Here is a 22,950-nt window from a genome sequence, read left to right on the forward strand (position 1 = left end):
TTATATATTATATTAATTATAATTATGATTATATAGAATATCATTATTGTTATCTCTGAATACAATTCACTTCCATTGTATGGACATTTATTATTATTTTTTACTTTTTTTGTTATCTCTGCATATATGTATATTTTTTGGCATAACATGTTCATTGTATTCTGTCTGGCCTATAGTCTGTGGAGAACCATTCTTGTAAGATTTTTTATTGTACTTTGTTCAAGGTATCTCATCTTTGAAAAGAGCAGTCAGGTCATCCTGTCAAAAAAAATCATTAAGTCATCTAGGTTAAAATAACATGATTATTTCATTTCATTTTTGAAATGTAATTTTTGGGTGAACTATTATTCACAAATCCACATGTCACATTGACATCAGTGCTAAATCAGACAGTCTGATGTACTCTTTACACTCACATTCTTACCAATCTTTCTATATCAGAAACCTTTTCATGATGATTTTCTAACGCACTTGCATGAGCAATTAAAACAATAGTTCACATAAAATGAAATTTTGTCATTAATTATTCATTCCAAGTCTGTATGATTTTCTTTCTTCTGTAAAACAAAATAATGAGATTTTAGGGAGAATGCATTAACTGTTCTTTTGCATACAATGAAGGTAGATTGATATTCTAAAAAAGCTGTGTGTGTGTGTGTGTGTGTGTGTGTGTGTGTGTGTGTGTGTGTGTGTGTGTGTGTGTGTGTGTGTGTGTGTGTGTGTGTGTGTGTGTGTGTGTGTGTGTGTGTGTGATAAACACAATAACACATTTGTTTAAATGGTAGCCTATTCTAGTATAATGTTGTTATTTTGAGCATTATTTACCTACAGTGTTTTCATAAATATTATTCTCAGAAAGGTAAAAATTACCTATGAAAATCATTTCCAGGGGAAAACATTTTGACATTTGAGTTATTTAAAAGTAAAATAAGTATAATTAATAAGTTATTTTCTGACTCTGTTGTCCAGGTAGGCCTAATTGTGATTTTGCGTAATAGTCCTACACTTTTGATTTACATGCTCACGAGTAGGATGTTGATAAACAATGACCTCTGCTGGCATGTTTTAGACTACAATGGTAAATTTTTGCTTTTAAGGATTTAATTGATATAATAACGAAATATAGCCTATTGGAATTTATCAGATTAATTTTGTCCTGTGGACTTTTAGAAGGAAAACAACATGATACTTTTCTTCTCACTCTAACTCCACAAACAATGACCAACCTAGAGGACATGAATTCATCAGGCTGTGCTTTTCTGCCATTTCTCTGAAAGTTATGAAAGTTTCCATAATATTTTTAAAATTATTTGTTTCCTAAATGTAAACGATGATATAGCCTAAAACAGCAAACAAACAGCAAATTTATGGCAAATTTTCCTGTCATAGGCTATCAACTGGCCACACTATTATAGTTCAGTGATTGAGCATAAAAATACCAGACAATTTTATAGTTACACGTTTTTAATATTAGCGTAATATGTTTAAATAAACATAATGTTTCATCCATAGGGTTTCATCCGAAAAAAAGGGGGGAAACGAGAAGAGACTCCGCCCTCAACCTCGTGATTGACGTGCTTTTCGTCCTTTCGATTCGCTCCTCACAGGTGACGTCATCGGTCGTGTCGTTTTTCCGGTTTTCGCCACCCTTCCGCTTCCTTTCTGCTTGCACGAGCCCGCTTGTGAACACGCGAGTCTTCTTCTCTCCGCAAAGTGAGTGAATAAAAGCACCGATTTAACAAGCACACATAAAGTTCAAACGAGCGAATGATGAATGTATTTGAAACAATAAAGATCCTCAGTCCTTCATTTGCTAGACTGATATAATACAGGAGCTCAGATTGATGTATTATACTCAGTACGCTAACGTTAGCAGTAATTCACTCGGCCATGTGGCAAAAGAGTAGTAAAAGAAATGTAAAGATGTAGTAAAAGATGGCGTGTGAGCCATTGTTTTATTTAAACAATGTCTAAACTAAACACTAAACACTAAATGTCCTCTTATTCTTTTAATATGCATCACTTTAGTAGGAGAAGAACTCAAATATTGTTAAGTTAAGGTTTTATGTACACATTTGTGATGCACTTTTTTGTTTTTTTAAACGTATGAATTGAATAAATATTGTGTAAAATTAACTCCTTTACATTCAGAAGTTATGTTTACTATAATTAAATTTGTTAAATGTAAAAAATCATTATTGGGGCATTCAGCTGTCAAATATTTTTGAATGATGACCATTATTCAGTTCAAAACTGTTAATGTTTTCTATATGTTAATGCATTAATTTCTCTTTATTTGATGTAGGATGCGTTACGTAGCTGCTTACCTGCTCGCTGCCCTTGGAGGCAAAGATAGTCCCAGCACAGGTGACATCAAGAAGATCCTGGAGAGCGTCGGCATTGAAGCCGATGATACTCGTATGAGCAAGGTAAACCTATTCATAAAACTGCGCATGAACGCTGAGACGGGATCAAATGTTGTGCTTGTAAAGGACTACATACATTCAGCTTGTCTTTAATGTTGACTTTTCTGTATTGTAGGTTGTGTCCGAGCTCAATGGCAAAAATGTCGAGGAAGTGATTGTCCAAGGTAAGTTTGGTTGTTTTAAACTGGTAGCATAGTGTTACAGATTTGAGGGACTTGAGAGGATATGTTTAAGTCCAGGCTAGGGTTCCCATGGTCATGGAAAACCTGAACAAATATCGGGGCGTTTTAAAACTATTTCAAAGCTTTAAAAAGTTTTGAATGTCAAATCCGCTGACTATATTGATGTTTATAAAAGCAGAGTTAAAGGGTTAGTTTACCTAAAAATTTCACATTCAATATTCACCCTCATGCCTTTCCAAATCATAAGATTTTCGTTAATTCGAAACGCAGATATTTTTCCCATTTATAGTCTGTTCACCCAAAACTCTGACGTCAAACAGAATTGAGTATTCAGACAGACCTTGGTATAATCACATATAAACATTGACCAGCGAACAACCGTACTTGCCGTACTAGATTATCGCGTCACACCAATATGTTTGAGCTTACCCATGAACCAATGAGGTTTGTTCTCATGCATCAAGCAAGTACGGTTGAGCTTCTGTTCATGTTGGTCAGTGTTTACATGTGATTATACCATGGTCTGTCTGAATACTCAATTCTGTTTGGCTCGAAGGTGTGCATTTAAAACGGTTTAATGCACAGATATTTCCAGCCAGTTTAATCATTGTAATCATTAATGCGCTGATTTCGTTGAAGCACACAGTGATTGGAGATTGCACTGTGCACCCACACAAACGTTCAGGAGCACAGAAAAGCTGGCACGCAACTTTTATTAATTAAAAAATCGCTTTACTACTGAATTGCGCTACATTGTTTCTCAGCAACGAGGGGGTAAAATCAGTTTTTGAATCTCGTAGCTTCACTATTAAGAGGAAAGATGCTGCACAGATACATATTTCTCTCTTTCTCTCTCTAAAATTAATTGAAATGCTATAATTCATTCAAATAAATGTGATCTTACGGCACTAAGATCATCTCAGTCTGATTTAAAGGGGGCATAATGTTAGATCCAACGAAATGAAAATAACCGTCATTTTTACTTTTCCAGGTCAAATATTGTTCTGAAAACACCAATAACAGCTTTAACTTGTCAATGCTGGCCAATGACCATGGTATAAGTGGAATATTCATGTCTAACTGTGCGTTAAACAATTAAAATGCACTCCACTTCACATCGGGTGGTTCTTTGCCTCCGTGTCGTGCATTAAAATCGTTTATTGCACATCTTGCCGTGTATATTCCCCTACGTAAAAGCCAAATTAAGCTTGGTCATCATATAAAGCTTTAGTGTCTCTTCAGAAGACTTTAATTAAACTGCTGGATTCATATGGATTTATTTCAGTCTTTTTATAAACGTTTTAAGCCGTCAATGAGTAACAATTTTCATTTTTGGGTGAAACCTGTAAGACTTATTTTCATTGGCATTTTAAGTTTGTACGTTTGGGTGTTATGTAGGCTTTTTTTTTATTTATGTAATTGTCTTGTACAGCACTTTATTCTACCTTGAGGATATTAATAATTTAAGAGAAATTCCAGCTTTAAAATAGTTTCATAGGAATTGATTTGAGTGTTTAGATATTTTTCTAAAAAACCTTATCCAGTAATCGCAAACAAATTTTGGTCAAAGAGTGCATGGGAACCCTGCAGAGTGTCCTGGATAAGAAACAAAGGTACAGGATCAGTTTGAGCATGTCTCAGTGTGTGTGTTTGTTTGTCGCCGTCTGTCAGGTTTCAGTAAGCTGGCCAGCGTGCCGTCCGGTGGTGCTGTAGCCGTTTCCGGCTCTGCCGCCCCATCCGCTGGAGCACCTGCTGCCGCCCCTGCAGGTCAGTGCCTTATTTTACCCTGTCTCTCTCATTTGACAGTATAGCTCACAACTTTTTAGCATATAAATGCTAAAAGCATGACAAATATCAATTATAGGCAAGTAGATTCAAAATGTTTAAAGTAACTAAACAGTAAAGTTGCTGAAAGTAATCGAAGTATGTTTTCACTAAATAAACACTATTATGGTTGCATTTATATATTTATCTATTGTGAATGTTGCAAGTATTTCTCAATGTCTTGATCATTCTTGCAACCAACAAACGTTTTGTCATTGTCTTTAAATTTGATATTTTATTGGCATATTTTAGATGATATTAAGGGCAGTACTATGAAATATCAATAAATGTGAACTGCTCAGGGTGGAGTGTTGGTTGGTTTCCTTTAGGTCCTGTAATGTTGTTAACGTCTTTATCCCTTTTCTTTTTTCCTGCAGCGGAGGAGAAGAAAGAAGAGAAGAAAGAGGAGTCTGAAGAATCCGAAGATGACATGGGATTCGGACTCTTTGACTAATCTGTCTCCTCGGGACCAAAATAAAGTTTATTACAAAATGATTTTTGCTTCCTGGTTCATTTCAGAATTTAAGGTCTTTTTCAATGTTTATAATGTGGAGTAGGATGAGTGATTAGAATCTGTACTCCACTATCACACACCAATACACTAGTTACAATCTAGTTACATTTTCACTGCTTTGAATCTGATGCCACTCAAAGAACTTTTCCTCCAGTAATTTCTATGCAAAAACCCACTGGTTGAAGACATGAAATTTTTTAAAACACACACATTATGCTAAACATTGATTATAAAAAGCTTCATGACTGCGAGCCTGAGACTAAAAAAAAAAAAAAAGATAATCCTTAGTCTAATATTTCCCTCAGCAAAAAATATTAAAAGCTCACATTCCATATAGATATATTAGATCTTTGCACATAAATTGTAAACTAAAAACCTCTCATGCACGGCATCCTTACATTGTGTTGAGGCAGTTTCTAATCTTGTCTTTTTGCTGAGTCAGGTTTTTCATTGACCATAATGGGCTTGTGCTTGGACATGGGTTGGACGTGGAGTTTCCAGGGTGTTATGTGATGCAAATGTTTTGGCTCTTGTGGCCGATTCCTGTGTTGCATAACTCTTTCTGGGAAGTCAGTTGTCTTAGAGTCCAACATGATTATTTACTTAGGATCGAAAAGGTGCAAAAAACATGGTACATGTAGCTGTCTATTCTAATCCAAACCATTATATTTACCATTATATACCATATAATATATATATATTTATATATTTACATATATATATATTTACCATATAATATACCATTATAAACCATTTGTTATTTGCAATACTATAATGTTCATTTGCACTGCTGACTGTTATTACAGTAACAACTGTTTACATATGCATCTTGCACTACTACCTTGACTGGAATATGCTCAATTTGCACTGCCGACTGTTTATTTACAGTACCGACTGTTTATATATACATTGCAATATCGTACCTTAACTGTAATATGCAATTACTTTCCACTGCACTTTCACTCGGATAGCTTCTGTCCAAACTTTATTTGCACTAGTTTAAATCCATTGTTATACTGCTCATTAGCCTAACTTATACATATATCTATTTGTAAAATTCTGTTTATAGTAATAGCCATCTGGAAATTATGCTCACATTCTGTTTATAGTAACAGCCATCTGTATATATATTCATAGTACATATCTATCTGTAAAATTCTGTTTATAGTAACAGCCATCTGTATATTATATTCAGTACATATCTATCTGTAAACATTCTGTTTATAGTAATAGCCATCTGTATATTATTATATTCAGTACATATCTATCTGTAAACATTCTGTTTATAGTAACAGCCATCTGTATATTATATTCAGTACATATCTATCTGTAAACATTCTGTTTATAGTAACAGCCATCTGTATATTATATTCAGTACATATCTATCTGTAAACATTCTGTTTATAGTAATAGCCATCTGTATATTATATTCAGTACATATCTAGCTGTAAATTCTGTTCACAGTAATAGTTATCTGTATATTATATTCATAGGACAATCTATCTGTAAATTTTTGTTTATAATAGTATTCAACTCTATATTTATTCAGTACATATCCATGTTCTGCACTTATGGAACCACTGTATATCCTGCACTTGCTGCTATTGCACTTCTGGTTAGACCTAAACTGCATTTCGTTGCCTTGTACCTGTACTTGTGTAATGACAATAAAGTTGAATCTAATCTAATCTAATCTATATAACTGAACAGCTTATATCTGAATATGTCTTTTTTTTAATGCATTTGACGGACACTTTTATCCAAAGTGACTAGTGCATTCAAGTTACATGTATGATCAGGTCATGCATTCCTGGGAATCAAACCCATGATCTTGATGTTGCTAGTGCCATTCATCAGGATGTGAATCCAAGGTGAAATAATTTTAGTATGGCAAGCCGTTTTAACATTTAATCCTTAAAACCTACTAGTCTCTATTTTCATGCTACTAGTAACTTATTTTTTAGATACTAGTATCTATTCCATTAAGTACTAGTACTTATTCATTAGCTACTAGTGCTTATTCTTTAGGTACTAGTACCTTTTTAAAGATACTAGTACTTATTCATAGATGCTAGTTCTTATTTATTAGATACTAATGCCTATTAAAAAGACACTAGTACTTATTAGATTCTAGTGCCTATTAAATTGGTACTAGTACTTATTCATTAGATGCTAGTACTTATTTTGATAAGTAGTAACTATTATTACTATTATAACTATTATTACTAGTAACTATTATTTTGTTTCTAGTAACAAATTTTTAATTTCTATTGGGATCTGTCATTCAGATATCAACTATTCAGTTCTGACTAGTATGTATTCCAACTGCGACTAGTACGTATTTATTAGATACTAGTAGTTATTAATTAGGTACTAGTACTTATTTTTTAAATACTAGTTCCTATTACTAGATACTAGTATTTATTCAATAAATACTACTACTAAGTCATTAGATACTACTTATTCATTAGATACTAGTACTTATTCATTAGATACTACCTATTAATTAGATACTTGTACTTATTATTTAGCTACTAGTACTTATTCAATAGATACTAGTACCTATTTATTAGATACTAGTATTTATTCCAAATGTTACTAGTAAGATTTTTAATTGAACTCTCCAGTGGCCGTTCTGACTAGTCATAACACGACGAGTAAAAAAGCAGTTGTGTACTGTAAAATAAGAATAGTTACTAGTAACAATTACAAAAGATACTAGTGTCTAATAAATAAGTAGTATATATTGAATAAGTACTAGTATCTATTTAATAGGTACTAGTATTTAATGACTTAGTACTAGTATTTATTGAATAAATACTAGTATAGTAATAGATACTAGTATCTAAAAAATAAGTACTAGTAATGAATAACTACTATTATCTAATATATATGTACTAGTCACAATTGGAATACACACTAGTCAGAACTGAATAACTGATATCTGAATGGCAGATGCCCATAGAAGTCAATGGCAAAAATAATAATTAGTTACTAGTAACAAAAGAATAGTTATAGTCACTATTGAAATAAGTACTAGTATCTAATGAATAAGTGCTAGTATATAATAAATACGTACTAGTACCAATTTAATAGGCACTAGAATTTAATGAATAAGTACTAGTAACTAATGAATAAGCACTAGTATCTAATAAATAAGTACTGGTACCAATATAATAGGCACTAGAATCGAATGAATAGCTACTAGTATCTTTTAAAAAGGTACTAGTATCTAACGAATAGGCACTAGTACCTAAAGAATAAGTACTAGTACTTAATGGATTAGATACTAGTATCTAAAAAATAAGTAGTAGCATGAAAATAGAGACTAGTAGGTTTTAAGGATTAAATGTTAAAACGGCTTGCCATAATATTTATGGTATTTTTCCCCCTTATGAAATGATTCAAAACAGATCATTGACTACCTTAATTTCAGTTTTGCTTTTGTATGGAATTTTGCTGTTTACACTCCCAAATATTAAAACAGTTTGTTCTTTTCAGAGTAAGCACTCATCCCAATACATGGAAATTCCAGATGCCTGCAGTCAGATGTAGCCAACACAAGCAAACCATTGTGTTTGCAACTTTCCATAATATATGATTTCACTTTTAATAGATACATTGGCAAAATAATTTTGACTTTCAGTTTTATTGAAAGTTTGAAGTTTTAGTGCAACAGTACATCAGACAAGAGCATCAAACAACATAGAATGACATATTAAATATGAAGCATTTCATGTGTTCATAAAGTCTAACTTTTCTTAAGCATTTAAGAACTAAAACACTTTTATCCCTCCTTCATTATGAGTTAAAACTTGGGAATATGTTACCAAATGAAATAAAATTAACACAAAATGTAAGTTCTTTTATAATAGTCGTGAAGGGCTGGTTTAAAAGAAACCAGAATTGTACTATTTGTTAGTAATGAAATATATGCATGGTGGATTCGTGTACAGACAGTGTGCTTGAGTGACCAGCTGGAGGCGCTCCAACTTAAACAACCAGTGACGTGAATGAGACACATTAGTGGGGAAAGACCAGGGGGGAAGGAAGTCGACCGGAAGTTGAAGTCGGCCGCGTGCCGCCATCTTGTAGCAGAACTTCACCTGCAGTTAGCATCCCATTGACTCCCATTCATTTTGGCGTCACTTTGACAGCGAATAACTTTACATCTGAGGCGTTTAAAGACTCCATTTGTCCATTATTTATTTCTAAAGAAACACGACAATGTATAAAATGCTCCATTACCTTGTAGCTTATGTTATGGCCCCGTAGAAGCAGTTTTTGTAAAAGTAGGCTAACGATTGCATCATAACCACGCGACTCTCTGTCGCACAGTAGAGAGATTACCGTATGGACGGGAGGAGAAGCTCGCGGGCAATCGGGGGGACATGGAGGCAAAATGACAATATAATTAATCAGAATACCTAGCAAAAGTTGCTCCTGCTCCAGCTCATGGACAGCTCCTACTCACACTCTCCGTCTCTGCAAGATTCGGAAGGGAATGATTCAGATTTCTCTTGGCACAGCTACTAGAAGACAGACGGGTTGCTCACGTGGTCCGTGTAACGCTTTGCTCGGTTTGAGTCTGCGCGTCAGGAAAGGAAGTGCTAAGAAATCGCTAAAAATGGGCTTCACTTGTCTCAATTGAGTTCCAATGGGGTCGCTGTGTCCATTTCTTTTACTGTCTATGGGAAAGACGAGTGGCAGAGAGAGGGAGGACTAGAACCCTCACAGTAGTTCATCCACCCATATATTCCATACATTTGCTAAAGCGTATTTGCTACTGGGTCGTGAGGAGGCTGGAGTCTTTCCCAGCGTCTTGGGTCGTAGGCAGGAAAACACCCTGGGGCGTTGCTAGGGTCTTGATACATTGGGGGCTTAGCCCAGTCCCCACCACCCACCCACCCCCGCTTTTGGTAACTACTTCTTCTACTCATAGCATAGGCACATAATAATAAGCAATAATAATATAAATGGGGGGTCTGGGGGACCTCCCCCAGGAAACGTTGGGCATTAAACACTTCATTTCGTGCATTCAGGTGCATTTTTTGTAGCATTTTAAATGATAGGTAAAAAGATAGAATGCTTTATTTGTAGAACTGTAACAGCTATTCACAGAAACACAAATAAATAATACATGAATATTATAAGCAGCAGCCCACCTTGCTCCTAGAAATCAAAGACTTGTTGCTCGCTTGACATTTCTGCTTATTATTAAAAGTATAGTATGGTAGACTGGGGCAATCTTAACTGCTTGGTAATCATGGTAATAAGGGTTAGGAACTGATTTAGGAATAAGGCCATTACAGATATTTTCCTAACTTAAGATAGGAAAAGTGTATTACAGAAGCTTCCTAACTTTGTAAAATCTTAAATAAACTCTCCTAACTTTAGGAACTGTTAAGCTGTCCTCATTTTTACTTTTCCACCAGATAGTGTTTAATAACTCGTTTACATGGCTGCTCTTTCACCCTCGCCCGCACCCACCTAATCTGTCATTTATTTTTGTTTTGATAATAAATGGAGCCAGCCTCCAAAAGTGAAACCTGTCCTGTGATTTTTTTTTCTTCTTATACATTAAGTGTTTGTTGTCTTTACATTCAAATAATAATGTTTCATATAATCTAGAATATATATGGAATAAATAGCATTCAATACAAAATGAGTATCTCTCATATATTAAAATCGAGTTTTTATGTGAAAGATTTGCTTTGTTGTGCATTAGAACCACACCAGGCATTTTAGTCATATTACAAAATAATTTATTGAGGCCAAACATAATATAACATTATAAACTGTGTCACTTCACCACGTGACAGCAGCAAGCAGGCTCCTGATTGGTTAACGCGGCGCGAATTGACGCACGCGAATTTTTCAACTCGGGCGGCAGACGCGAATTCGCGTCAAACGCATGAATGCACAAATAGCACTAACTAAATCATTCGCGCATAACGCGCTTAACGAGCCAGACGCTCAATACGCGCGAATGAGGCGTATTCGCGTCTACCGCGCCGCAGGAATTTTTTACGTGTCTTTGCATTAACTTAACATAGAAATCACTCGCGCCTGACGCGCTATTCGCGTCCGGTGTGAACACACCATAGTCATTTGACTTGAAGTTCAATGATAGGAATGAAACAATGAATGAGTTGTTGTTAATTCTACATTTTCAGTGTATGTTTCATTAAAAAAACGGCGGCAAAACAGCGATTAAAAGCCGTTTAGCTCGCGAGATGAAAAAAGTGACATCGGATGGTATAGGTATCAGACAGAAAAGTTGATGCTAGCGATGTTAGGATTTCCTAACCTTAAATAAGATAGGATGAAGCAAGATAGGATTCCTAAAGTTATTTAGTATTTGCTTCGGTAATACCAATTGGGGAAAATCCTATCTTAGACTCTTCCTGTAATACGGCCCCTGATATCTAGCTATCCATCTGTGGGGAATAACGTTAATTTACACATCGTGTTTCAATCGCCAAATCTGGGGCCGGTTGCACCAGCTGTGCCTGTGCGTACGTTATAACTTAGCCTAGTTTTGACGTAAATGGACACTAAGTTACGACTTGCGCACTTCTAAATAATTTTTTGCGTTGCACCATTAAACTTAGTTGAAGCGTAACTCTACGTATAAACTAAATATTTACGGCAGCCTCCGATCAGGAGTAACGGATGGAATAAAATATCAGACAGACTGAACTGCATCAATAAGCTCTTCTTTAACCTGACAGACTTCAATTCTTTAGACATATATGATTATTTATGCTGACATATACACTCGCTTACATTTTAAGAGAGAGAACATTATGTGAAAAGATTACTTTGTTAGCGGCTATCTTTAACACGAACCCGTCCTAAACAGCTCGCCGCTGTGTGCATCTGTCCATGTTGTGCATGTCAAATATCAGTCATAATCAATAAACGTAATTTCGTATGTTTTTTGTATCAATATTTATTTATTGATCCTTATATTCATTTCATTTCAAATACAGTTTCTGAATGTTATAAAAACACTGCTATTCATGATCAAGTATCGTATTTAATGGAAACTTATTTTTACCGTTAGTAACGTGAGGCAAAAGAATGAAGGATAAACTGAAATTCACACCATTTCAACACAACATCTGCTCAAATATTTGAAGGCTGCTATTGGATCATCGAGGCTAAACGTCATATTATGCGACTACGCATTACTTTACGGAGAGTTTACGACCTACTAGCTACGTTCTGGCTTACGAACAAATGGTGCAACGGAATAAAGTACAGAGTTAGTTACAAACTAGCTAGTAGTTACTAAGCCTCTAGTGTGGACTTTACGTTCCAATTTAAGAAAGAACTTACGAACGGCTGGTGCAACCCTACCCAGATGTATGCTACTTCATACATTCTTCACGAGAAACGGATTATGGCTCACAAAATGGATTAGCTATAGGCGAAATAGTAAGGTCCCACGTACTTTATATATACAGTACATCATGTTCTGCATTAATACCACAGTGAGTACAGGGCTAGGTAAATTAGACCAGGGTTTGCTAAAGAGCCTTCACTGAGCTGAGCTTAAAGCCCATGGTGCAGGTTTTTTTTTTTATTATTTTTTTTTATTAATATAACCTTGTATGAAAATACCATATGAAAAGTAAATGCAGGATTCAAAATTGTTTTGCAAGACATAAGGGCACAAATTTAATAGAAAACGTGACCGTTTCCTTGACCGTGTTGAAAAAGCGCTTTTTTTCACCATCGCGTCATATGACGTCACATGAGGTAGTCGTTTGGCTCTGCGTTCGCGCTCAGTGCAGAGATAGGTTGGTAGTCAGTTGGAGCGGTCATGATTCAGTGTGTTTTCTGTCCTTATTGTATTTCAATTAATCATCGTCGTGGTAAATGATTGTGAATTATGGCCTGTCAGGACATGGAGTCCACAGGTTTCCGAATAAGAAAAAGGACGGTGCAATCTTCCGTGCCAGTGTGCGTTTTGTGCCGGGTAAGAGACGGGACTTCACTTCTGCTTCTGCTTTGAAAAACGCGGTAGTGTGTAGCGTTCACTATAGACCGAATGATTATAATCCCGGCGATATGTGCACACTGTCCCAGCTCCTTCATCGGGTCGCCCGGTGATGACGGTCCGCCATCAGCATGTGGTTCGGCCGCCGGCAGGAAACAGGACGGTCACGGATCCGTCAGAGATCACTTATTGTACATCTGTTTTACAAAATGTGCCTTGTCTTAATTTAATTCATTAACATGATATCCTACATAAACTTGTAATGTAATGCATTTATGTGTTTGTTATTAGTCTGCAGCCGACACTTTTTACTATTATTATTATAAATATTATTTAATTATTATAAATATTATGTTCTATAATTCATTTTCAATCTGTACAAACCGACTTTAATGTTTGTGTTGGCTGTTTCTACATAAGTTTTTATACAGTAAGACAGTTGTGATTGTGATCATTTTTTTATTCATCGTTACCAAATGGGTTAATTCAAAGCCTTTATTAAGTCCCTCTTCCTCTGGAAACTGTCTCCTAATGGCTGACACACACAACACATGCAGGTAAGGGTCTAAATACTAGCTTTGCTATTGCCTGATACATGATGATAATAATCTGTACAATTTAGGGCTGGGTATCGTTCAAAATCTTTCGATCCGATGCCAATTTCGATACCTCAGTTTCGATACCGGTTCCTAACGATACTTTTTTTCGATACCAATTTTATTAAATCCATTTTAACAAGATTACATAACACATTACCTCAGAAAAACTTTGGTTTTATTTTTTCAGTTTGACTCATGCTCCTTAGCCAGTGCACAAAGGAACAAAAAATGTTTTATAAAGAGCTGATGCTCACCAAAGCTGATTTTTAAAAAAATACAGTAAAACTTGTAATATTGTGAAATAGCCTACAGTAGTATTACAATTTAAAATCTTATTTGAATATATTTCAAAATGTAATTTATTCCTGTGATGTCAAAGCTGAATTTTCAAAATCATTACTTGTGTCACATGACCCTTCAGAAATATGAAAACAGTTTGCTGCTTAATATTTTGGAAACTATGATAGGCCAACATTTTTTCATGATTCTTTGATGAATAAAAAATTCAAAAGAACAGCATTTATTTAAAAACGAAATATTTAGTAACATTACACGTTTTAATGTCACCTTTGATAACTTTAATGCATCCTTACTGAAAAAAAAATTCTGACTAACCAACACATTTTTGAACGGCAGTGTAGGCTATTCAGTAGGTTATTATTTATTGCAATATTAACACTGTCAGAGTGATCAACAAGGTATCTCTTCATTTACCAGTCGAAGACAGAGCAACTTTCTGCTCTTATGTTTACTCCGTGCACTGTCAATTCTTCATCATATTTGTCGTAGTAGCCTACCGGTCTTTGCAGCAATTATTTTACCGCAAATACTGCATCGCGAGCTGTTGGCATCGAGCCTGGAGAAATGTACCCACACTTTTGATCGACTTTTCCACATCTTTAAGGTATTATGTGTGTGTGCTCGCGTCTCATTGAGTATGTGCGCGAGTTTGTGTGTGTGCTCGCGTCTCATATAAGTATGCGCGTGGAGAGTTTGTGCGTGCGGAAGTAAAATGTTCCTCACAAAAACGACTCCAGAAGCCTAAATAGCGTTTTATAAGTATATGTTTATATTTAAATCTAGTTCCTACATTATTTTTCTATACATTGGCTCACTGGGTACTCTAACCTGCAACATGGGCTTTAATGATGAGGGAACGGCGCCAGTAGATAACTCTTCTTGCCGCTCATCCGCCTCGTATCGTGCATGACTCCTTATTTTACTTTTTAAAAAGTGTCTAATGTCCATAATAGCTACCACCAGAAGCCACAAACAACAATGACAGTCAAGCCCTAAAGCTGTAAGTTAACCAATGGCTCTTTCAGGCTCTCTCCTCTGGTGCGCACTCTAAATACAAGCATGCTGTAACCATAGTAACCATAGTAACTTTGATCTGCTTGAACACATTTTAATCGTCTTTAATACATGATTGATTCCGAAGGATAGATTAAAAGACCAGGTCATTTTTTTAAATAAATACAAAATTATTAAAAAATAATAATAATTATCAATAAATTAATTTTTTTGAGATCCGGGGCTATAAAAAAAACATCCTCTTGGGGGATTAAACTTTTTGTTGCAGTGTCCTTATATGACCGGTAAACTTCCAATTGCTTTAGCTAACTATCATAAACAAACATTACTTTTCTGGTCTCTTTTGTACAAACACAATTTTTCTCCCAGTAGGTGTTTTATATGGAACAATAGTAATATCATTCATAATAAAAAATCTTTGTACATGGAGAATTGGGTCCAACACAACATTCTAATTGTTAGCCAACTAATTGACAAAAATGGGCAATTTTACACTTACCCTAATTTCATTTCAAAATATGGTTTATTTGTAAATGAAAAAGAATTTAACAAAGTAATTAAGGCTATTCCTAATGGCATACTAATATTAAACAAATTCTCAGATGTAGATATCAATAATACATCTTTACAAAATCCTCAACTCTTTGTAAATGGTCTTTCTTTATTTGATAAAGGTTTTAATAACAACTTTATAAGAAACTCCTTTAATGTTGGATCCAGTCCTCCATGTAAATCAAAGTGGCTTAAACCTTATTGTATATCTTGGCGCAACATTTGGACTATGCCCTATAAGTTTATTATTTCTAATAAAATCAAACAAGTAGTGTACAAAATTATTCATAGATGCTATCCTGTAAATGCAACCATTAGTAGATATATTCACGCTGTTTGTGATAAGTGCACTTTTTGTAACACATCACTTGAAGACATTGAACATTTGTTTTTATATTGCCCTTTTTCTATTTCTTTTTGGACTGACTTTAAAATAGATATGACAAAAAAATTGAACAGATGTCTTAATTTAGACCCTTATGACATTTTACTTTGTTTCCAAAACCCCTTTTTTTCTGAAAAACAAAATTATATAGTTAATCTTTTTATCATTTTGGCGAAATTTTATATTCATAAGACTAGAATAACTCAAAAGAAACCCTCCTATATTGCCTTCTATAACACCGATCTAACAATATATTTTGAAACTCTTTTAAACATGAGATCACAAAATAAAAAGCTTATAAAAACAATACAAATATTAAAGCTTTTCAAATACATATAAATGCCCTGATATTTTATACTTATATTTTTGTATTTGTTCTTATGTTTATGTTTATTTTATAATTTTTTTTTTTTTTTTTTTTTTTTTCTGGTTAAATATTTTGAGCTGTATTATCAATGCTTTGTAACCATTTTGTTTTTTTTTGCATTGTACTGAAATGTTTTTGTATTTGAACTGACTAAATAAAAAAATAAAAAACAAGTTCAAATGGCACACAAGAGTTTGCTAGTAAAAAAAAAAAAAACATCCGGGGCTCTAACGACGCGCCTAGATGGCGGTCCATCACAGGGATGACACACACACATTCATATTCACACTCACACCTAACAGGCAAACTTACAGTTTCCAATTCACCTGTCCTGTATGTCTTTGGATTGTCAAAGGAAACCAAAGTCAACACGGGGAGAACAAACTACACAAAAAGGCCTCCTGGCACATTTTGGACTCCAATACTGCACATACATCATTGTAGGCTACTACATGTTTTTGATGTTTTTTTAACGCTTTATTATAGGCCTACATGTTGCTGATGTTTTGTTTTTGTTGTTTTTGTAATTATTGCTTCAGGAATTACTTTTTTTCCCACATAACTTGTTGTCTTTGGCAAGTAAATTGATTGTATGCTTTCTGAATGAGAATTGTTGCCCGTGTTATGGTGGAACGAGCTTAGTTGAAGTGACATGAAGTTCAGCTCTCATGGCTGTGTGTGTGTGTGTGTGTCTACCATTTTTGAAGACAAATTTGTATTTATGTCATACATATTACTGTTAAATGTAAATAAAAAAACAAAACAACAATGAAAATAGACATACACATGAATAAGTTGCATTCTTTAATCAGACGTGATTAAACATGTTACATTGACTAAATGATGCTCAAAACAGTCAAATCAATGTGACATTAAAGATTACATTTTTGTTGTCATAAATGCAGTTTTAATGAATGATAATTGTCAAGATGTTAAAAGAGAGTGTTAGTTTTATATTTGTCATGCAAAATTTAACCAAGCAATTTTAGAAAGAAAAAAAAAATAGAAAAAAAAGATCCTGGAGGCACTGATGATTTGAGAGCTTTTCTGTTTTCAGTACTCTTCGGGAAGGCCGCTGGGCCTGTAGCGGTTGGGGTCTCCACCGTTACGCCCCCAGCGATTGGCCTCCTGGTCAGCTGCAGAATCAGAGTTGCCGTGGCGACTGAGAGCCTGCAGAGCCTCTCTTCCATCACTGCACACATCATTAACATATCATGATTCGAAATTCCCCCAAATCATTTAAACACATATGCTGCTGTTTCATTGTAGAGTGAGGGAGAAATATCTAAGTGCTTATCAGGAGTCGAGTAATCAAATCTGCCACAGTTAGTATGATTTTGTACGTGCCTGATGACTCTGGATGCCCATCTGCCTCGCGGGCCTCTGTTTGCAGCATCATGGTTCCCACGTGCATGGACATACTTGTCTGAGTTCCTCCAGTTGGTCAGCCAAATATCCCTGTCTGGCCACGTGTCCCTCCAATCTACGAGACACAGTGAAAATGGTTCAAATATGCCTACAGTTTGACTCAACTTAGTGCTATTAAAGGAAAAATAAGTGACCTCCTGGGAAGCGGTACCACTGCGCCTGGGTCCCAACCACCAAAAACAGCACCAGCACAGCAAGAATGAGCTTCATGATTAGAACTGAACACATAAACATATTTGGACAATCCTTAGAAAATGCTTTTATCTTTAGCAACTTATCGTACACTCAAAGAGAAGTGTGATCCCTGCACATAGACATTAGATTTGCATTAATATAGAGGTGAGTGTAGTCAGTCTCTTACCTTTGGTTTGCTCAGTTCAGTCACATCATGTCTTCATGCAGCCAGCTCCATTTTTATAAGCCTCGGACTGGGCTGGGCATGGATTTTCCCAACTGTGATGCGCAGGATGGCATTAGGAAAATCTGACAGCTCTAATTCTGGGAAAGTCCGAATTTATGAAATATAACTGTTTATATTTCAGATATTGCGTCAGAAGACAAAGCATTCTGAGATGCAACTCTCCAAACTTTGTAATCTTCATACTGAGATGTACAATACAAAATGAAACCATAAAAATGTAATTCGTCTTTTTCTTCTTATTATTCTTATTATTAATAAAGAATAATTTAAAACATGCAAAAGAAGTGGGTATGGCAGAAAGCAAATAGTTTTGTGGTATACAATTGTAATTCGTCAAAAATATTGACACTGCAAATTGTGCAACCTTTATAGTTAGATGTACATTACAAAATGAAACCATAATTAAATACATGCAAAGGAAGTGTAGTGTGGCGGAAATGCATTCGTTTTGTGGTATAAAGTGCTTATAAAAATAAGTTTAATCAAAATAAATAATTGTAACGTAATTCAACTTAATATAAATATTATAAATCTTAATTTTTTAGTATAAACTTTTCTGACTGAAGTTTAAAATTCATGCAAATAATTTCAGTTTCACCTCAGTAGTTGATAAGATGGACCTCCTGTCAAAAAAAATGATTGATTGACAGGTGCCCCGCCCCTTCCGGTGACATGCCCCGCCCCTTCCGGTGACAGACGTCCCGCCCTTCCGGTAACAGGTACCCGCCCCTTTTGGCATAGGGTCAAAGGGATCAAAGAAGATAAAATGAGATCAAAGGGAGATCAAAGGGAGATCAAAGGAGATCAAAGGATCAAAGGGGTTTGGCAGTTAGTGTTGACTTTTGATTGACAGGTTCACAGTTAGTTTTGATTTTTGATTGACAGGTTGTCCCCTCCTAGCCCTTGATCATGTTTTTGACAGTTAGTATTGACCCGGTTAGCCCTTGATCATGTTTTTTTGACAGTTCGTTTCGGGTTTTGATGCCTTTTGAAGCATTTTGATATGGACAGAAAGTGTTATAACAATATGTCATGGTATCTGACAGAAAGTTGAAGTCTTTTGAAGTTGGTATAATAATAACACATCATGATTTGGACAGAAAGTCTGATTGTTTGAAGCTGGTATCACACACGATCCGCCCTACATATTCCTGAGCGTATCCGAGGTGTCATGTGAAAACTGATAAGGGAAAAAACTGTGGAAGTTTATCTCACACAAACGTTGAAAAGACATTCAGTTCTTTTAAAAGAATATAAATGATTATAAAATAAAGATCTTACTAAAACCTCACACCAAAAGTTTAAATAAAAAATTGCAACGAGTCTCTCAACCAGAGGCCCCAGCTCGTGTGTGTGTGTGTGTGTGTGTGTGTGTCACGGGATTCCCCCCTGCCACCCTTTGCATTTGAGCTCTGACATCTGAAACGTGCTGTTCAGACACTTATGATTAAACAAGTCATATACAAAAAAAAAAAAATTCTATCCTTTAAAATAATGATCGTGCCAACTAAACTAAAGTTGAAAAAACATACTGTTCTCATGCTAATTTAACTAAGGTTGAAAAACTGTGGAAGTTTATCTCACACAAATGTTGAAAAACCATTCAGTTCTTTAAAAGTGTATAAATGAAATGGTTATAAAATACTAAAATCTTCTGAAACCAATTCTTTCAGTTTTAGATGAACAAAACAAAAGAATAAAATCCATCCGGCATGTTTAGATAACTAAAGGGCCTCTTTTCACACCACCTGTTTGACCTGCGGAGCTTTCAAAAAGCACCAACCAAAGGGTGTGTGTGTGTGTCTGTCTGTGAGAGAGTCACACAAATTATATCAGGTGCTGAGTTTAGTTATAAGAAGTATAATCTTAAAAGTTTAAATTATATCTTTTAAAAACAAAAGACTGTTTAAATAAAATCTTTAAAGTTTGAATACATACACATCTTCTATTTACCTTTTAGAAGATTACTGTAATGATTTTGTGTAACGGTTATTAAACAATGTCTGTTCAAAAACTGTACTTAGTCATCTTAAATCTCATTTATATGAAAAGATTCAATCAGCATTTTTTTTTTGTCCGTGTGGAGTTTCAATTTTGATGGCTTTCCATAGCCATGATGATTTTTGTACCGTAACAGCCCAGACCCTTCAGGGATAAACTACAGTGTGAAAGGAATGTTCCAGACCCTCACAGTAAAGCTAGTCTGCGTTCCAGAGTACATCCAGAGTTTTATACTAAATTCATTTAAAAGTTCAAATTAGATATTTTAAAATTAAAAGATTGTTTAAAGTTTGAATACATTCATATCTTCTATTTATCTTCTAAGAAGACTTATGTTTGATATAAATGATTTTGCTTAAATTTAACCTACGGTATTATTTTTACTAAACAGCGTCTGTTCAAAAACTTTAGATTGTTGAAAAACTGTACTTAGTCGTCTTAGATCTTAGATCTTTTGACCATACAACATGTTGTCAACGTTTGTCACAATGTTTTGTTTTTAAGAAATCCAAGGACTCCACATTGCCCTTATTTACACTAAGTTTGTATCATTGGGAAAATCACCACACAATTTCAGAGACGCGATGTGCCTCTGTGGTCCGTGGCGCAGCGCATCCAGGCATGGTATGGAAATGGTTGCCACCTCGTGGCTCGGAGTTGATACAACATCCTATTCACAGCGAATTGAGCGAATATTTAATTTTACTCGTCTTAATTCAAAGCATGATCTTACCGGTAGCTATGATCTATCACACGTATAAGATGTATAAGATCATTTTTACTTGTAACTCCCAAACTATCCTTAATCAGTGTGGAAACACACAGGGTGAAACCCCTTTACTGAGAATATACTATCGGTTATCTACTCAAAATATATGCAGAAGTTTAAATCCGGTGTTTAAAATCTGTCTGGTGGCCGTATGAATAGACTTTGGGGAGAGCTGATGATACTATAGCAGGAACCATGCCCTTTGACCTCCTTGATTTTGGAGGCTTTTTTGTTAAAGATTTCTCCCATCTAGCGGTGAAATTGTATTTTGCATTTTAACGAATAGTGCTCTCTAGCGCTTCGCTTTTCAAATGCGTGTTGCAACTGCGGTAGCCGTTATGTGCCAAGAAGCTATGACAACATGTCTTCCAATAGCACATCACAGAGTTTAACTATACATGTTCTACTGTTATGCTGCCTATATAATGATTTACACAACCAAGCAATGAAAAAAGCTTGTCATTTTGACTTACCTGTCGAGAAGAAAGCAGGCAACTTCCCTTTCAAAGTCTTTCTCCTCCATTAGCTCTTTCCACCTGGGAAAAGCTATCCCGATATTTATTTGCATCCCGATAAATAAAATGTTTGCTTTTTGGCCACGAGGATTCCTTCTCCTGTGGCTCGGCACAAGTATGATCCTGCATTATATTGTCCCGCGCAGTGCAGCCTTTCAAATTTGCCGGGGCAGTGACAAGCGCATCTCACTGATCTCCGTGTCCGCTTCAGCCGGTCTCAGTCAGCCGGCTCTGAACGAACACGCGTTGAGGTAGGCTAGTGCTTTTTGTCCCTCTCTGCCATTATAGTTTTTCAAGATGGCGGAACAACATGGAAGCTTCCATGGACTTACCCGCCCCATGTAAATAAAGATAAGAAATGTTTCGCTTACAAGGATAAGTCAGATCATTGGCAGAGGTCATTGTACACCCATGAGGACATATTTATGAATAAAGACAATGATTTTAGCTAATAAAATACCATTTTTTCAACCGAGCGAATCTGCACATGAGAGGCCTTCAGAAGTCATAACTTCAGGGGTAGGTCAGTTGGCGAAAACACTGCATGTGTAAAAATCAAATACGTTATTACACTTTTCAAAGGATAATCTAGCTTTAAAGTTAGAATTAAAAGTAACCAAACATATCTGTTGTGTTCTGACACAAGGCCATTAACTGGTTCTTTTTGCTTTATAAATGTATTTAGCTTATTTCTACAAATATCAACCTGATAAATATGGACTGAATACACGATTAAACAAGATAATCATGCTACCCAATACGTCTGACACAACATTTTTAAGAAAAAACAATGTTTTAAAATTCAACTAAACCATGATACCAGATGATTTTTTGACAGTTTTCGGCATAGTTTCAGGCATAGTGCAATGTTCGAGAAAGCTAATATTGTTGTAATATTTGTGAGGTCTCACTCACAAGGCACAACTTTGTGTTGGCTGATCCAGACATAGCTTTACTAAAAGAAAATATTATGGAAGTCATTGTACTGTAATTGTAAACCATATTTTATTTATTAATATTATGGCTTCATGTTGATTTAAAGTTTTTTGTTTGTTTGTTATTAACTAATACCTTTATCTTTTTAACTAACACTTTAACATTCAGCACAAAAGTAAAGAGATGTATGAGCTAAGGATGTTCTCTGACCCCAAATAAACAGATAATGGAATGTTCACAATACAGTAAGATATTCTCCTACTTAGTATGTGTGTAAATAGTTGTGCTTAAATCTATTTTTACACACCATAGTGATGCAAAGTTCCACACCCTATGGACTAACTTTAAAACATAATCTTATTCTTTATCTTTAAGATTCAAAAGACCAAATCACTAAACCATAAAAACGATGATGGTTTTATTACTCCACTAGATTTAGTCATCTTGTTCAGACGACACTGTTTCACATTTTGTATGTTGGACTGTATGTGTTTTAGGTGAAGACGTTTCTTTGAGAGCCGTCAACATTCAGTGTTTATAGAAATAAATTAATGACTTTTAAGAATTTAAGTGATAGTCTTTCTGTTTGAGAACTACAGTGATACTTTGTTTAGTGCAACTTTCCCTCTATCTACGAATCACACAAAGTATGAGTAACAAATTTACACTTAAACTATTACAACAGAATCACATCTGACTATTGTACCGA

At 35.1% G+C, this 22,950-nt stretch overlaps 2 protein-coding genes across 3 annotated transcripts; one reads left to right on the forward strand and one right to left on the reverse strand.

The window, feature by feature from the left end:
• The first annotated feature begins 1,612 nt into the window (after positions 1–1,612).
• rplp2b (ribosomal protein, large P2 b) lies at positions 1,613–4,927 on the forward strand. Its single transcript, XM_084403694.1, has 5 exons — positions 1,613–1,713; positions 2,306–2,429; positions 2,542–2,590; positions 4,280–4,375; positions 4,810–4,927. The coding sequence occupies exons 2-5, from the start codon at positions 2,307–2,309 to the stop codon at positions 4,884–4,886; spliced, it is 345 nt and encodes a 114-aa protein (XP_084259820.1). The 5' UTR covers positions 1,613–1,713; position 2,306; the 3' UTR covers positions 4,887–4,927.
• Positions 4,928–16,963: 12,036 nt separating this feature from the next.
• LOC311288221 (serum amyloid A-5 protein-like) lies at positions 16,964–18,060 on the reverse strand. Of its 2 annotated transcripts, XM_084405514.1 has the most exons (4): positions 17,961–18,060; positions 17,734–17,817; positions 17,519–17,654; positions 16,964–17,363 (listed from the first exon to the last, which is right to left on the reverse strand). In XM_084405514.1, the coding sequence occupies exons 2-4, from the start codon at positions 17,807–17,809 to the stop codon at positions 17,225–17,227; spliced, it is 351 nt and encodes a 116-aa protein (XP_084261640.1). In that variant the 5' UTR covers positions 17,810–17,817; positions 17,961–18,060; the 3' UTR covers positions 16,964–17,224. The 2 variants fall into 2 exon arrangements, with proteins under 2 accessions (XP_084261640.1, XP_084261639.1); XM_084405513.1 differs by lacking the exon at positions 17,961–18,060 and having other exon boundaries at positions 16,965–17,363; positions 17,734–17,937.
• Positions 18,061–22,950: the final 4,890 nt, after the last annotated feature.

The sequence above is a fragment of the Rutilus rutilus genome (genome assembly GCF_951802725.1).
Source record: "Rutilus rutilus genome assembly, chromosome: 3".
Classification (NCBI taxonomy): Eukaryota; Metazoa; Chordata; class Actinopteri; order Cypriniformes; family Leuciscidae; genus Rutilus; species Rutilus rutilus.

What these genes read in the sequence shown, in the direction of transcription:
- rplp2b (XM_084403694.1), top strand. Translation starts at nt 2,307, where the DNA reads ATGCGTTACGTAGCTGCTTACCTGCTCGCTGCCCTTGGAGGCAAAGAT. An exon ending in ATGATACTCGTATGAGCAAG is followed by an intron (nt 2,430 to 2,541) that starts GTAAACCTATTC and finishes TCTGTATTGTAG; the next exon opens with GTTGTGTCCGAGCTCAATGG. An exon ending in ACCTGCTGCCGCCCCTGCAG is followed by an intron (nt 4,376 to 4,809) that starts GTCAGTGCCTTA and finishes TTTTTCCTGCAG; the next exon opens with CGGAGGAGAAGAAAGAAGAG.
- LOC311288221 (XM_084405513.1), bottom strand. Translation starts at nt 17,833, where the DNA reads ATGTTTATGTGTTCAGTTCTAATCATGAAGCTCATTCTTGCTGTGCTG. An exon ending in GTGGTACCGCTTCCCAGGAG is followed by an intron (nt 17,655 to 17,733) that starts GTCACTTATTTT and finishes TGTGTCTCGTAG; the next exon opens with ATTGGAGGGACACGTGGCCA. An exon ending in TGGGCATCCAGAGTCATCAG is followed by an intron (nt 17,364 to 17,518) that starts GCACGTACAAAA and finishes TGATGTGTGCAG; the next exon opens with TGATGGAAGAGAGGCTCTGC.